The 17,437-nt window shown below is 42.6% G+C and overlaps 1 protein-coding gene across 2 annotated transcripts; it reads left to right on the forward strand.

Moving 5' to 3' along the window:
• The first annotated feature begins 2,271 nt into the window (after positions 1 to 2,271).
• Positions 2,272 to 6,039, forward strand: LOC149465887 (E3 ubiquitin-protein ligase RNF182-like). Of its 2 annotated transcripts, none has more exons than XM_089673431.1 (2): positions 2,272 to 2,444; positions 3,049 to 6,039. In XM_089673431.1, exon 2 carries the CDS (start codon positions 3,050 to 3,052, stop codon positions 3,749 to 3,751), a length of 702 nt encoding a protein of 233 aa, XP_089529557.1. In that variant the 5' UTR covers positions 2,272 to 2,444; position 3,049; the 3' UTR covers positions 3,752 to 6,039. The 2 variants fall into 2 exon arrangements, with proteins under 2 accessions (XP_089529557.1, XP_089529556.1); XM_089673430.1 differs by having other exon boundaries at positions 2,273 to 2,444; positions 3,002 to 6,039.
• Positions 6,040 to 17,437: the final 11,398 nt, after the last annotated feature.

Genomic DNA, 17,437 nt, shown 5'->3' on the forward strand with positions numbered 1-17,437 from the left:
ATCACATTGGCTGATTTGGAAAGAATTTATTTGCAAATTATGGTGGAAAATAAGTATTTGTTCACCTACAAACAAGCAAGATTTCTGGCTCTCACAGACCTGTACCTTCTTCTTTAAGAGGCTCCTCTGTCCTGCACTCATTACATGTATCAATGGCACCTGTTTGAACTTGTTATCGGTATAAAAGACACCTGTCCACAACCTCAAACAATCACACTCCAAACTCCACTATGGTGAAGACCAAAGAGCTGTCGAAGGACACCAGAAACAAAATTGTGACCTGCACCAGGCTGGGAAGACTGAATCTGCAATAGGCAAGCAGCTTGGTGTGAACAAATCAACTGTGAGAGAAATAATTAGAAAATGGAAGACATACAAGACCACTGATAATCTCCCTCGATCTGGGGCTCCACGCAAGATCTCACCCCGTGGGGTCAAAATGATCACAATCACAATGTCTGTCAATCTAATAAAATCTGATATAAAACTGGGGGATATACATTTGTCAAGTTGTAAAGTACTAATTATCTATCTATCTATCTATCTATCTATCTATCTATCTATCTGCGATAGATAGATAGATAGATAGATAGATAGATAGATAGATAGATAGATAGATAGATAGATAGATACAGTAGATAATGGATGGATAGATAGATAGATAGATAGATAGATAGATAGATAGATAGATAGATAGATAGATAGATAAATTAGTCTTCTGTCCAATTATTATGGTATCCATGCTTCTTGCCCTTGATGAAGTGCCTTATTTATAACCTGCCCCTGGATGAAATAAATTGATAAAACACTGCATTGAATTTAACCTTCAATAAGACACATGTAAAACCCAATTTATATAACACACTGTGAAGTCCTCCCCTAGGAGCTTTCAGTGTTTATGAGCTTTGCCATCAATCAGGGTAATGTAATTAAAGGGAAACTCCATTTACATCAAAAATTTATATAACACATATAATTAGCAACCAAAGCATTTTATATTTAATTATAATTTAAAAAGGTATTTCCATTACATTATGCAGCCACTATCATTTTCTAAAACTGGAACGATTCAGACGTCAATTATATCTGTGGCGGTATATATCTGGGAATGTTCTGCGTGCAGTTTGGCAGGCAGACCCTCCTACTTAGCAGAGATCGAGGATGTTACTGAAATGACTTGTCTGAGTATAGGCAGAACTGACACAGGTATCAGTCTGCATTGTTGGCTAACATTCTTATGATGGCTATAAACACTTTTTTAAATGATTGAGTTCTTTTCTTCCCCTGATAGGAATAATCGATCTATAGCTGACAAACTAATCGATAAGACAAATGAGAAAGTGGACTTCCCGATAGTTGGAAGAGACAATCATAAGTTATCAATCACATCTCTGTTTTCACCATGCAATATTATAATCTGATCGATCAAAATATGATGGCATTCATAAACAAAGCATCTCAGTATTGCCGTGATCCAACACAATCGATCATTTTCCATCCTGGCCAATCAACTTAATTTGATCTAATCCAATCTAAATTGATCAGAAGGGAAATTTGCCTATTCTTGCACCTTGATCAGATAATAAAATAGAAGTGCTTATGACCACCATTAAAATGTATTTTCACTTTAAGGAATTGGACACTGACACGAAGTGTATTAGGATGTTGGGTTCTGGATTTGTCTATTAATTGTTCTTTCTTTGCAATAATAGTAAATAGCAACAATTATTGATTATATTTTTAATCAGTGTATTGATTATATTTAGTCATTTCAGCAACTGCTTAATTTCAAACAAAATCTCCATTTTTGAACTGGTCCCAAGTTCTTTAACAAGCATGTAACACAAATACCACATATATACTGAGAGCTCTGCACCTAAATTGGACTTATTTGTATGCTATTTATGAAAGCTGGCATTTGTTCAGGCACATGAGTAGGACTAGGGAGAAGAACCCCCCCCCCCCCACACACACACACACACACACACATACACGCACACTCAGGAGACGTTCTATAGAAAGCCTAAGCCATCTCTATGTGCCAGTACACTGGCGTATAACATATGACATTCTACAAGTTAGCCTCCACATGCATCTCATGGTGTAATATCTGCATCTATGACTACAGATGAGTGTATATAGGTCAGTATGTATGTCCTCTGTTCCTGGCCACAGATACCGCAGTATGAAGAGATGACTGGGTCCCTTCTCTGTTTCCATGACAACCACTGGGCTTATTCCATGTTGGCTTGATATAGAGCCGAGCTGCATCGTTCTACGTAAGACTCTCCATCCTCCCTCACTACCTATTACTCTCGCTCCAGCCCACTTCTCCTCACTGTCGCCTTCTATCCATTCCTGCATTTCTCTGTCCCCTGTACCTCAAGCCATCTCCCTCTGCTTCTCTCCCTCTATGAAACAGGATTTTGCTGACAACTCAGGAGGTAGGTGGCAGCTCCCTCCCTCGCTCTAGAAGAACCGTCATTGGGATCCACAGCAGTAGGTGGATCAGGGTTAGAGTAGAGCCTGCATGAGTTGGCTTGCTAAATGTGGGGGTGTATGTTACTAACTGTATAGTAATAAGGGCTGTCCGGCATGGGTCTCGTTTATAAAGGGACTTTTTGTTTGCTTACAGCCACCAGTAAGATTCTCTCCTTCTTGCAGTTTGATGGTGAAAGTTTTTATCTGATTGGTGGCCCTGAGTAGTTATTGAGGACACTTTTTAAATAAGGTATATGATGTGTTCTGCCGCATTATCAAAAGGAAAAACTGTTCTTGTTGGCTGTTTCAACCAATTCAATTCAAACTTTCTTTCCACCACTCTTCACTAGACATGAAAGGTAGCACCTGATTGGTTGCTCAGTCACACCATTCCTTCTCTCATGAAGTGTGTTATTTTTTCTGTCTCTCACTTTCAAATGCTCTCTAAGAATTCAGTTGTATTGTCTGTTGTCTAGTCAGATTTGATTTCTATTCTGACTTCATTTCTTTGATCCTTAAGGTCCGTCCTTCTATCAACCTTTGTCATTCCTCTTCTTTAACCCTCAGAATGGCCAGTGGAGATGGAGAGTCACTGGAGCCACTTCTGGGTCCCCTGGAGCTAGAGTGCAAGATCTGCTATAATGGTTTTGACATGAAGCAGCATCGGCCTAAAGTCTTGGGCTGTGATCACCGCATGTGTGCCCGCTGCCTCAGGAAGATGGTATCCAACTGGGGTCAAAGCCCACCAGCAACACTGTGCTGCCCGTTTTGCCGACAAGAGACACCACTACCTGAGGACTTGCAACTTCTGCCAGATGACAGTGGCCTGTTGTCCAAACTGAGCTGCCATGAATGGATCCACAGGCGAGGTTGTACGGTGGCACCTGAGGTGCTTTTGAGTCCTGGGGGTCTCTGTCCCAACTCATCCGAGTGCCTAGTCATCACCATTATGGAGGTGTCAGATGAGCCTTCAGGGCCTGGTGAGCAAATGCCAGTACTAGACATCCTGAGAGTTAAGATCTCATCTAGTCTAGCATGGCTACCTGGTTCCTGTGTTCCTCACCACTGCTGCCCATGCAGGCCCGTGCCACGTATCCTGCTGGGTTTTCTGTGCCTCGTGTATATTAGTTCACTGCCCCTTGGTGTCTACCTTATGATGACTGGGCATCTACTGGGCATCATTCTGGTTAGTCTAGTGCCATGTACCCTTATACTCAGTCTCTTGTGCTATTGTTTTTGTCATGAGCTCTCTGCTTGCCTTGCTGACTAACACAAACTTTAACTCTGTACCCAACACTGATTGTGTAAGAACTGTGTCACCAGCATCCCTTCACCTCCACTGACTGTGGTGAATCCACGACTCTTACACACTCCAGGTGTGCCAAGTCTGTGCCCTGTTTAATTCTATATGTCTTACATTTTAAAATGCAACACCAGCCATAACCACAACAATCTGTGTCTGCACAGTCTGGATGTGACCCATCACCCTTCCTTCAATATGTATTCCAGACGCTATCAGACTTTACAGATGAAATTGCAAACTTTTGTTTTGGCCAACCCCGTAGCTTCTGCTCTCTTCTATTTTTTTTTTTTTACAGTGTACCTGCAACAATTATTTTGATTCAGCTTCTTTTAAAAAGAGTGAGCCCAACCAAACCTGGAATTTTTATCTTTGTTGGATAGCAAAAGATATCAAAAGAGTAAAATCAGTATGATCACATTTCTCACAGACCTTAAAGCCCAACTGAACATCAAGCAAAGCAATATTAAGTTAAATGGATACTCCAACAGCCTCCATTTTCTCAGATTGTCCTTCGCTTTCCTGTTGCAGCAGTTGTACACTATGTCTAAATGTGACTTTGCAGTCCAGTAGGAACCAGAGTTCGGCCTAGTGTGCTTGGTGATCTAATAGACCTGCCCAGACACAACCCCTCGAATTTGAAAGCACAAACAATTTGACACATGCCCCCTGGTCAGACACACTCTCCCCCGGTCAAACACACCCCCCGCTCTCCCTCAACACCACAAAACTGTGTGAGGACACTTTTTATGAGGGTGGTGGTCATTTCCCACCTATGCAAGCAGAAACCAGTGGAAGATCTGGATGTATATTTCTATTAACAGGAAAAAAAGCATTTTAAGTATTTCCAAGCAACAGTGGTTTAAAACTCCTATGAGTGAGGGTACATGACTATAAAAAGTTTTTTAAAAAGTTAGACTTCAGTTAGGCTTTAGGCATGAGGTCTCCCTGCTCTGCCCACATGCTCTGATTTCCAAGTAAGAGGGCCTCACTCCACTAGCAGTATTCGATGCATATAAACAAAATGAATACAACAGAAAATCCAATTAAAACCCTGGGAATGGTGATCATAATGGTCACAGCAGGCAGAAGAGTTGGGCACAGGTCTAGACGCCTCAAAACACAAATACTTTCTCCTTAAAATGTGCAAAGACCAGGTGCATGAAGCAACTGATGGTCACCAATCCAATCTAACCTTTCATTTATCTGCCCCATTCTCTGCTGCTAAACTCTAATTTCTGGTTAGTGTTCTCAGTTAATCCAAACAACTGTTGGTCCCAATATGTTATTAAATAAATCCATATGTGGCCTAACATTCATAGAGGTGCTTTTATAAGGTACAAATAGTAGCATATAGTCACAACTTCAAATACAAAAACAACAAGAAAAGAAATTTAAGATGCTGTGGGTATAGTCGAATCAGTTACCTTGTCTCAAATTTGTTCTTTGACAACACCACAGCTACTTTAGTTCCAGTAGGACACGCAAATTTGTGGTCAAATCTGATCTTTGGATTCCATTTTGCCTCCGGGGAGTTGTTGAGTAGAGCTGCTATTTGTATACCCTGCAATATTTTTCATAAAAGCAAAACCTAATCATTCCAACCAGCAATAGCAACTGCCGGTCCTTGAGCTTACCACTCAATAGGTTCTGACACATAATGTAAATTAATACCTTTCCTTATGGCAGTTCCAATATTGGTGACATTGTCTGCTTTCATGGTACTTAAGACAGGCATGTTGCATGTCAGCTTTGATAAAGTAGGTGATACCATATTGATTTCCTCTGCATGGACTGCCTGTTGTTGGTATTGTATAAAACAGTGCAGCGGAGTTGAACCTTAGTTCAACCATGTTATAAATAACATCACATAGTAAAGAATGTGTATCTACCCATTTTACCGCTTATTGGTGCAACCTCATGGATCTCTCTCATCAGCTATTTACTACAGGAAATGTACTGTATAAATGTTCTCTGGAATTGCTGCTCTGGTTGAGACTATGGGTGGGAAGGTAGAGCTAGATATGCATATGGGGACCTCTTCTGAGGATGGGTCACCATAAACCTCCCCACTGTTGCTGATCATAGGCCTCAAGGCACACATAATGAATTCATAATTGTATGAGAGACAAGAGATTGGGTATGCCAATTACTAAATAACAGCCTTGAAGAATGTCTCCCCATCCTCCCCCCTTTGTCTTCTTCACCATCCTACAGGCGAAATAACAACTCTGGGAAAATATATACATATCTCATTCCTTTGACTTTTGTAATTCTTCAAATGTCATCATTTTTTCAGTTCAACTGGTATAATTGCCAGGAATTTGTCATTATAATGAGACAGCACATGCTAGCTAAAAGGTGAAGTCTTTCAGTGCCTGCTTTATGTACTGGATGGTGGGAAGGCAAGGTAATTGGCTAGGTTTGAAGGAGGAATAGAACTTGAAGCTGAGCACCAGGCAAATAGCTAAATATATGGTTCAAATATATATAAGCGAGCTAACTTACCTGACAAATGATTTGTATTCCTGTACATCCAGTCCTTAAATTTACACAGCCCTGTCCAACAACCAAGCCAAGTTGGTGACTTGAATTTTCTGTACTGCCTTTAATGTGGAACGTCAAGCAGCTATAAAAAATGAATTCAGTTCCATATTCAGAAATAGATCATAAAATGTATTTTTTGGAAATGCAAGCAGTGTAACTACTCGCTTTTGATTTGGTATCAGTCTTTTGCACTATACTGTACAATCTTCACAGCAGAAATCATAAGGTGGGGGAGGGGAAGCAGCAAAAAGAGCCAGTTGGGTGTGCTGTACTGGAAGTATCCATGCTGATTGGAGGAGAGATCAGAGATGAGTGCCTCAGTGTGCTGCTACTTCTTTACTCAATCCCAGGGTGGAAGTGGAGATAGGGAGGAGGCCTGTATGTGAAAGTGAAACTATAGCAAAAAAAAGATTTGATCCCCTTGCCTTCTAGACAGAGCTATGCTATAAGGCAAAGCTGTGTAAATCTCAAGACTGGATGGACAGAAATAAAAATCCTTTGGCCGGTAAACCAGCTCCTATATATGCATGTTATCTGTATATTTAGATGTTTGCTGTGAGTTCAGCTTTAAGCAATGTAGATGGATTGGACAGTGAAAGAGAAGCAGCACACTGGTAAGCTTACCCTTCTGCTCACTCTGCTGTTTCCTGCAGCACACCTGATTGGCTTCTAGTGCGTCCCCCTTCCTCTCCCTGTTCCAGGCTAAGTCAAATATTTACATTAGTTGCTTTAAAAATACAAAGAATGGTTTTATCAGAATAAAAGATGCATTATTTTTATAAATCTGCTTGGAACACTTTTCCGAACTCTGAGAAAAGTAAAAACCCTCCCTTGCAGTTGGGCTGTGCCTGTTACTGCAGAGGTTAAATGCTGATTTCTATCTAGGGCACAGGTATCAAACACAAGGCCCAGGGGCCGAATCTGGCCCTCCAGGCCATTTTCATGTGGCCTTGCACCTCTCTTTCAGGTACCCCCTTGTCTCCTCCCCCACCTTGTCTCAGCAGTCAGCAGCAGAGAGAAGAATAGAACTCCTTTGCCAAATCTTGCACCTCTCAGTGCAACTGCAGCACCCCCTCATCTCTGCCTCCCCTGGTCTCAGCAGTCAGCAGACTCTGGTAACTGATTCCACTCCTCCTCTGGTCCTCCTCCAGACCCTGCACTTTCTGCTTTCCAGCTCTGCCCCCAAAGGGGGTGCACATTGATGTTAGGGAGGGTGTGGGATTCTTGACATCTGATGTAATGGGGGTGGGATGCTCTGGACAACTAACCTTAAAGATACAACCGGTCCTCTGAGGGCAACCATAATGCTGATACGGCCCGCGATGAAATAGAGTTTGACACCCCTGATCTAGGGGATGGAAAAGCACTTTTATTTACCCAGTCCTCCGCTTCCCCAGAATACAAAGCTCCCCCATTCTTTAGCAGTGGACTGCTCCTCAAGCATCCTCATGTTCAGTGCAGTGCTATGGGTACTGCATTGGTCTTGATGATGTCAGAGGATTTAAGACTGCTGGAGCATAGGGGAGAGGAGTCTGCATCTCACTGGTCTAACAGCACAGGGGAGCCTGCAGGAGTGAAGGATCAGGTAAGTAAAACTGTTTCTCCAAGTTCCCTAGATATGACATTCCTAAACAAGCATGTAACCCTTGTAGTGGGGCTGCATTTTTACCTTTCCTGGAGTTCAGGTTTAAGGTGGACATCATCAGTTTTTACAGAGTAGGTGGAAGTTGGGGCAGTGAGAAGGGCTGCAGTGTTTTTTCCATCCTTATGCTTTTCAGTGTTTTATCACAGCAGAGGTTGTTGAAATCCAAGGGTATGAGCAATACAATTTTTTTCCTGCAAAAAAAACCTCCTAGTACTAGTGCATAAATCTATATTTATTTGAAAAGAATTGTCCCTATAAGATATCTGTGTACACAGGGCTGCTATTAGAAACCATGGGGCCCCATACAGTCAAACTGACAGGGCCCCATCCTCCAAAAAAACACAGTTTACTATGCTTTGGTTATGAATGAACACAGTGATCAGTACCAATCACTCATTGTGTTCATTTATACCCCGGGTCACATCAAACCCTACTTTGACTTACAGTGAAGTAGCACGATTTCAAAGTTGGATGCCATGCCGATTTCAGGTGCAATTTGCAAGACATTTGATACAGATGGCTATGCAAATCACACCAAAAGTACTGCATGCACTACTTTAGAAATCTGTGCGGCTGTGACCAAGTCAGAACCGCACCAATATGACTGCTCTAATTGCGGACAATAGGCTGCGATTTGGCATGCAATTTGCAAGTCGCATAACAAGATCGGGGTCTTAGGAAAGGAAGGGGCTGGTAAATGTGATATATTAACCGGACCTTTCCCCCACTCTCCATCCTGAAGGATCCTATTGTATTCTTGCAGCTGCTGGTGAGAAGGAGAGGTGGGAAGCCGGTAGCAATGCAGGGGTGGGGTAATACAGGGGGCCCTGGGCAGCAAAGGGAAACACACGGGATGCTGATAGGTGTGGCGAGGGGGGGTGGCAATTACTGAAACCATCTCCTGTATGGCTCTTTCTCATCTGAAAGCTAGCAGGAGGGAGAGGAGAAGCCAGCTTTCAGCTGCTGCAGGGAGCCATACAGGGGATCGGTTCCAGTAATTGTTCCCCTGCTATGCTGATTACCCTCCCTACCCACATCTGATTCACGCAGCTGCCTGGGCCGCCCTACTGGCATGGGCCCCGTACAGGAGGACTGGCAGTACCCTCTTATCTATAGCCCTGCATAGACATAAGATAACAGTCTCCTGACCAAGCCATTTTTATCCATATTGAACAATAGGTGCCATGCACGCTGGGTGTTTTAATAACATTAGCTGTGTAAAGTCGTGTTAAAACGTGAGTTTTTCAGCGCTTTTAATCGTTTTTGCATTAGCGTTTAGTGGCTTTTTTCCGCGTTTTTTAGTGTTTTTTTTCTACCCAAATAAATTTTGCTCAAAAAAAGTCCAAAAATGCCGGTTCGCCACATTTTTCAGCGTTAGAATGTTTTTACAACTGAAAAACTCCTCTAGAAACCCACTAGTTCTGGGGTTTTTTTCCAGCCAAATGCAAGTGTACAATTCAAACGCACACGTTCCTGCGTTAAAAATGGCTATGAGTATAAGTGGGTGCTGCAGCGGCCATGGGCTGGAACTAAACAGAATCAGCAAGGGAGAATGTCACCAGCACACCGAGGATCACCAATATGGGTCTAAAATTTTTAATAAACGATCACATAGTTACAGCAAGGCAACATTTCGGAGTCTTGCATGCCTGATGAAGGTGTCCTGCAAAACTCCGAAATGTTGCCTTGCTGTAACTATGTGATTGTTTATTGAAACTTTTGGACCCATATTGGTGATCCTCAGTGTGCTGGTGACATTCTCTCTTTTCCAGTCAAAATACGCCCCTGCCAAAAAACGCTGATTACAGTCTATGTGTGCATGGACACATAGGATAAACTGCTGGGGAGTTTACTGGCTGTAGAAAAAAATGCCAAAAGCCAAAAACAGCCGCTGTAAAAATGTCCAGTGTGCATGAGGGCTAAGGCAGGCTATAAATTCTCCCAACCAGGGGCGGACTGACCATTTGGAAACTCGGGCACTGCCCGAGGGCCTGGGGTCAGTAGGGGGCCCCATGAGATGCCCCTGGTACCTATTTCATAGGCTTTTTTGAGTTTGGGCAAGGACACAGGGGCCCCATGATCCCCTATTGCCCAATGAGTTGTCACTCCTGCTCCCAACCTTGCCATTACTTCTCCCACTAAGAGCGGACACCAGCTTCGCCAACTCCCTTCCTTCTCTAGTTCTAGGCTCTAGTTCTAGGCTGCAGGCTCATGTTCCAGGCTTGCACCCTGGGCTTTGATCTCTCTTGAGTGAGGGTGGTCAAATGTTGCCCACACGCCCATGGGCAAAGCTTATCATTCATGAAGCAGTGACAGTCCTAAACATCAAATGCTAGTTCTGCTTTCCAGCTGAGAACAACTGAGATAAACTCCATCATATTCCTAAACACTGCAGACACATATCCTGCTGAAGGACACTGCGGGCACCAGGCAGCCTCTTTTAGCCAAAAAATGAATAATGACACCTCTAGAGAATGCAGTAATCTTGAAATGTAAACTCAATGTCATACACTTCCAGCGATGCCAATGCATCATAACATTGTTAGTTTATATTATTTTCCTTCCAAACTCGACCGTATAAATCTAATTCCTAAATAAATAAAATTTTCAAGAACAGAGGCTATTTATAGGGAAGTGAAGTAGTGAGAAACACAATGTACAGGTCCCCCCTCCCGACACCAGATGCCAATTATTCTGGTAATTGATGCCTACTGGGGTGGCCAGCGCCTCTTGGCTTCCTTCTCTGAGGAAATAACAATGAAACACCTATAATTGTTTTTTTTGTTGCAGGTGTTGTATGTGTTCTACTCTTCCAATGACACTCCTCTGGATTGTAATGAAAGATATAATAGTGGATAGCTGGACGTGCAAGTGGGAACACCACAGTCGAAGGGTTTACCACTTCCTCACCGAATGTAATCTATCCACTTCAATGTGTTTGTACTGTATATATTGTTTGTTCCATTATAACTCATTGAATATGTTCAGGGCTAAATCATAAAGGTTAAAAATATCTGTTTTTATTTTTTAGGTTGACTAGTAAAAGTGTTGCCCGTTCCAGTAAGGAAAAGTTTGTGGATTGAGAAGAGTGTAGTGTGCATCAACAGATAGAGAGCAAGACATGGAATAGCATGGAATAGGGGGTAAGGAATGGGGGACAGTGGAGTCGGGTGGGAGAGACATTCTGACCAAGGGGGTTAGTATCATGGCTTGGGGGGGGGGAATTATAAAGTGGATGGCAGGGAAGCAAGAAATGCTGTACCTGGGAAGATTGTAGGGGTTATTGTCAAATGTTTTCTGTGACCCAGTGAGTGTGTAGTGGATGAGAAAGACACGATATGACTTGGGTGAGCGAGGTGGGTAGCACAGAGCTGCTGTGACCACTGTGGGGATGTGTTGGGGGAAGGGGTGGATGGTAATAGTGACATAAAGAAGGAAAAGAAGTCCCAGGAGACACGAATCACACAAAACCCTCTTGTAAAGAGTGGAAGCAGTCTCAGCCTAGACTCCATCCAGGCCACACCCCTGACATGTTTCACACTGCCTATTGGGCTTAATCGTGGGATTCCCATGAGCGTGGGCTGCACAGATAAGAAAAAGGTGGAAATGAACAGCTTAGAAGTGAGCTGAAATTGGAGCATGCTCAGTACATGTGGCAACGGCTAGTCTGCACAATCTCAGGCTGCAGCGGGGACACAGACAAAGAGGGAGGGACAGCAGGATCAACAAGGTTTCTTGCAGAATACAAAAGAACAAACCCCATAGAAACTAAATAAGTATGAAAAGCATGTAAATACAGCATGTACTGACAGTTTTTAATGATGTGGGTTTCATGAAACTTTAACAAGTCCAGCTGAATGTGATCAACTAATACTAGATATAAAACATCAGTTAAAATGTGTAAACTTAACACAAATAAAATTAAAATAACTCAAAATCACAAAAAACTCCCTTAAAGCTGAACCTGGAAAAGACAAATTAATACTGGGGGAGGGAGGGGCAGAATTGGAAGCCTATCAGATGTGCTGCTTGTAAATATGCTGGCCAGGAACAAGCTGATTGGAGGAGAGAGCAGAGCAAGCAGAGAGGTGGCCTCAACAGTATGTGACTATTATGATACTGTCAGCAGGCTAGGGATGGAAAGATGACCCCACTGTATTCCTTAACTAAAAGTAGTGCCATCTGTCTGGATGTACTGTGTAACAGGGTTGTGCAATTCTCAGGACAGAAGGGACAGAAGTACAAATAATCTGTCAAGTACAATAGCTCCTTTGTTTGAAACGTGTATCCAGCTATTTGTTCTAAGTTTAGCTTTGCGTATACTAGCTCAACTCAATCATTTAAATTACATTTCTGGTGAAACAACCTTTCTATACCCCCCCCCACCCAATCTCATATGTATCTAAAATCCAGCATTGCCACACATACAGTAGCTGTTATATGAGTGATCCAGAGCTGTTTTCCTGAATCTGTGCTCTGCAGTCATCTGGAGGTTTCATTGCCATCATTTGTGCTCCGTTGTAGGACGTACTGTCAGAGTTGGCAATGAGTAGCAGGGAGATGGAGCAATTACCTCTGAGGCTTTTCCAGACCTTGCCAGGACTTAGTATGATATCTGGCTGCACACTTTACACACCATGTGAGCAAGAGTACAGGAGGGAGAAAGACGTCTTGCTGTACTGCACCACTCTATGAAACCAGGTACAATATTCTCAACACAAATTGAGCTCTTGGAGCAACTCAACATTGTCTTCACGCAATGTTCTTTGTTCCCTTATTATATTTGGACAATGGCATGTTTCCATTAGCCGATGTAACATTGTAGGGGCTCCTGACAATCCTTGGGGAATTCTGTTGATTTTGAAAAACCCCAGTGGGCAGATGAAGGCAGTCTTCTCCCTGTCTTCTGGGTGAATGGGGATTTGGTAATATCAGCTTTTCCATCATATACATAGAAGGGTGGGAAACCAATATTACTACAGTGTCGAGGAAGAGCAGTCTGGACAATGATTCCATAAATATCCATGTATAATAAAATATCGCTGCCTCTTCTTTGTACCAACGTCCCAACATTCATATAAGGGTCAAAAAGTAAATGTCGGACTTTACTGGTACCAGGGAATACACCACTTGTCTCAATAAAATCAATATTTTATTACATTTCATAAAAGGTCCAGACTAACAAAAGTCATTAAAAACAGTCTAAGGTCATCACTCAGTTTTATGGATTATTTCTTCAGTACAGAGCACCCTTCAATTCCAGTAATCTATAGAGGTTAACGTGTTTCACATATGTGCTTCCTCAGGACCTTCAGTTAGGATTTACAGGTGTATGACCTAAATAGTATCACAAGGCAAAAGGGAGACCAAGAGGTAAGGCTGGCAGCAGATCAGCAAACTATTATCGCATTCGCAGGTAGATATTACCAAAATATCATCTTCAATTTCACCCTTCCTTTGTGTTATTGACTGGTTTGATAAATTATAATGATGCATATAGCTTGACCTTAGGACATCTATCTTAGATCCAACATATTGGTAAGCCAATCCGAATATAAGATAGATGTCCTAAGAAACACATGTCAGAAACGCAAAGGAAGGGTGAAATTGAGGATGATCTTTTGGTAATATCTACCTGCGAATGCGATAATAATTAGCTGATCTGCTGCCAGCCATACCTTCTGGTCTCCCTGTTTAGAGATGCCATGTGATAGCATTTAGGTCATACTCTTGTAAATCCTGATTGAAGGTCCTGAGGAACCACATAGGCGAAACACGTTAACCTCTTTGGATTACTGGAATTTAAGAGTGTTCTGTACTAAAGAAATTATCTAGAAAACTGAGTGATGACCTTGGACTGTTTTTAATGACTTTTGTTAGTCTGGACCTTTTAAGAAATGTAATAAAATAATGATTTTATGGAGACAAATGGTGTGTTCCCTGGTACCAGTAAAGTCCAACATTTACTTTTTGATCCATAAAAATGCAATAAGAGCAATTGAGTGAAAAACAAGAAACTAAAACAGGGAAACATAAGCAAGAAGTTTGTAAAACTGAAAATAGATGTATAGTAAATACCATTGGAAAGTATTAAATGTGTCTATTGACAGGAAAGAGACTACAACAGAGAGACATGGAAGTGGATGTAGGCAAAGGTTGTCCACCACGTGCCTGGATTAGCCAAAGTAACAGGACTGCTTAGCAACATTTCCATTTGATTTCTTTGTTCATACACTGTCACAGGGAGCAGGGCCCTTGTATCCACACAAGTGACTGCATCGCCTGTTGTGCTCAATGGTTCCTCCTACTGGCCCCCTCATCACTAATGAATCCTATGAAGTGTAGGGGCTGGCGGGAGGAACCATATTGCTCTGTGGGAGATGCAGGCATTCAGCTCGGCCAGAAATTAATTGGGTTTACTTTTAATAAGATATTTGGGAGTTGGATTGGGTTAAGGATTATAACTGGGCCTTATGCTGGTCTAGGAACATCTGAATGATGATCAGTGTGTATTTAGGTTTTGTACTGCCCTAGGCAACACAAAAATTGCTCCCCCCCGCAGAAAGAGCCTGACATTGACCAAGAACACCCCTGTCCCCCACTTGAGCCTTCCACTACCACTGCCCCCCATACACCAGTGGCTGGTGTATGGGAGGCAGTGGTGGCAGAAGGTTCGGGTGGATGGCAGGGTGGCGAGAGAGAGAGAGAAAGACACTCACCTTCACAGCTCTGGACATCCCCAGGAACGAGAGCATAGAGTGCATACACCGTCAGGAAACCCACAGCATCTCTCGGAACCCACCAGGTCCCCATGCCGCGTGTGTCTCTTCTTCCATCCCTTTTTCCAAGGGGCAGAGCTGCCCCCCCTGAAAAATGCCACTCTAGGCAAATGCCTTGTGGTAAATTCACCCCTGATGATGATGCCCTGTAAAGCTGGGTATACGAGTTCAGTTTTTTTTTTTTCATTCAACCAGTTGGTTGAATGAATAAAAAATTACAGATCCCCGCATCAAAATAAACGATGATCTTTCCCGGTGTTCTGTTGTATTCTTGGTACTCCCTCACCCCCGTCCGAATACACAGAATAGAGCTACAGTCATTGGATGAAAGAGCTAATCGAATGCTGGTTTTCCAGCATTATGTTCAACAGAAGTCAGTATTTCTACCAGCTTCTGTTGAACAGTCAGCAGTACACCTGGAGACAAAGTCGGCCTGATCCTGCTACACCGGCCAATTTTTTGTCCGTGTAGCTTACAATTGCAGCCCACACATCATGCAACTATTCTACTGAAAACTAATGCTGAACTGTTCAACTGAGGCAGCATGAGATCTGCTCTATATCTTAACTTCTTTTCAACTCTACAGACCAGTAAATAGGAGAAAAGAGGTTTCATGAACTATAGCAAATCTTCGGACTCCCATCAACATTTTTTATAGAGCTACAAATGTTCAGAGGTGCCCTTAAGAGGGCAATAAAATATTAAAACCATGATCAGAATTGTAAATGTTAAAGGCTTAAGGCTGCCCACTCTTACCATGCTGTCCTAGGCAAGGTCCCACCTGGTTCAACCTGGTCATGATTTAGAAGTAACTTAGAGGTAATCTGAACAATCTGTAATCTGTGCATCCAATAATATATCATTCCAAACTGAGAGTGCCAAATTCAATGCACCAGATCTCCAAGTCCAATATTCTCCTGTAGTAACTTTGGAAAGGAAAAAAAAAAAAGGTCCTCCATCTGCCTTTTCAGGTATATACCACTATATGTGAAAATACTTCATGCATGAAATTTACATGATGTTGTTGTTTTAGCTTGGTATAATACATGCTTGTGCTTACCTTTATAAGGCAAGGGCTATGGTCACAATAGTATTTATATGTATAACAGTATATTTTATTATCCATGCAAGGAAAATCGTATGTTGCAGATAAACTGAGTATATTTTCCATTGTGTAATGTGTGTTTCTTACTACGCAAACATTTTGAATAGTGATTTCTTGTAGAATATGTGTAAATTTTGGAAGGCTATAAACTAATCTCCAGAAGTTTTTAAATCAGCCCAGAAGCAGTGGTGAAGAACCAAGAAAGCAGCTCTCGTTGCAATATTCACATCCGCTCCAGCAATTATTTCTTAATTACAGGTACTTATATAGTGCAGTGAATTTACACAGTGCTTTATATATATTGTACATTGACATCAGTCCCTAACCCTCAAGGAGTGTACAATCTAAGGTCCCTAACTTACATTCATACATACACATACGAGGGATAATTTAGTCAGGAGCCAATTAACCTACCAGCGTGTCTTTGGAGTGTGGGAGGAAACCGGAGTTCCCGGAGGAAACCCGAAGAGGCACAGGGAGAACACACAAACTCCGTGCAGACAGTGTTGTAGTTAGGATTCAAACCGATGACCCTAGTGCTGCCAGGCAGAAGTACTAACCACTTAGCCATTTTGCTACCTGTAATTAAATTTGACCACTAGATGTCCTTAGACCTCTAGGTTAAATGACACCCAGGGGTTTATTTACTAAAGCTGGAGAGTGCAAAATCAGACTCACTTCTACCCAGAAACCAATCATCTTCCAGGTTGTATTGCCAAAGCTTAATTGAACAAGCTGAGGTTAGAAGCTGATTGGTTTCTATGCAGGAGAGAGTCTGATTTTGCACTCTACAGTTTTAGTAAATAAACCCCCCAGTGTCAGCCTGAAGACATACTTTGACATGCAGGTCGTCATTATTATTATACAGTATTTATATAGCGCCAACAGTTCGTTCAGCGCTGCACATTACAATGGGAGACAATACACAAGACAGTACAAAAACAATACAATGCGATACACGAGGGGTTCGAGGGCCCTGCTCCTTGGAGCTTACAATCTAGGAGGGAGGGGATAGTGGTACGGGAGGAATAGCTGTGGGGGATGGAGTGGTAGAAGGAGATTGATAATTAGCTGAGGGCGGGGTAGGCTTCCCTGAAGAGGTGGGTTTTCAGGGTGCGCCTAAAGGAGAGGAGAGTAGGTGATAGTCTAATGGATTGGGGTAGAGAGTTCCAGGGATGGGGGAAGTCCTGGAGAAGTCCTGGAGATGGGCATGGGAGGAGGAGACCAGGAACTAGAGAGAAGGAGGTCTTGTGAGGAGCGGAGAGTACGTTTAGGGTGGTATTTGGATATCAGGTCGGTGATGTAGTTTGGGGCAGTGTTATGGACGGCTTTGTACGTCAATGTTAGCATTTTGAATTTTATCCATTGGGCAATCGGAAGCCAGTGGAGGGATTGGCAGAGAGATGGGTGGCGGATACGCTATGGGCCTACACCTGAGAAGGAATCATCACAGTACCATGTACTCACAGAGTAAGCCCTCATGCACACTTGACATTTTTACAGCGGCTGTTTTTGGCCTTTGACGTTTTTTTACAGCCAGTAAACCCCCCAGCATGTTATCCTATGTGTCCATGCACACA

The sequence above is a fragment of the Staurois parvus genome, unplaced genomic scaffold (genome assembly GCF_062004578.1).
Source record: "Staurois parvus isolate SC_StPar_1 unplaced genomic scaffold, SC_StPar_1.0 ptg000137l, whole genome shotgun sequence".
NCBI classification, from domain to species: Eukaryota; Metazoa; Chordata; class Amphibia; order Anura; family Ranidae; genus Staurois; species Staurois parvus.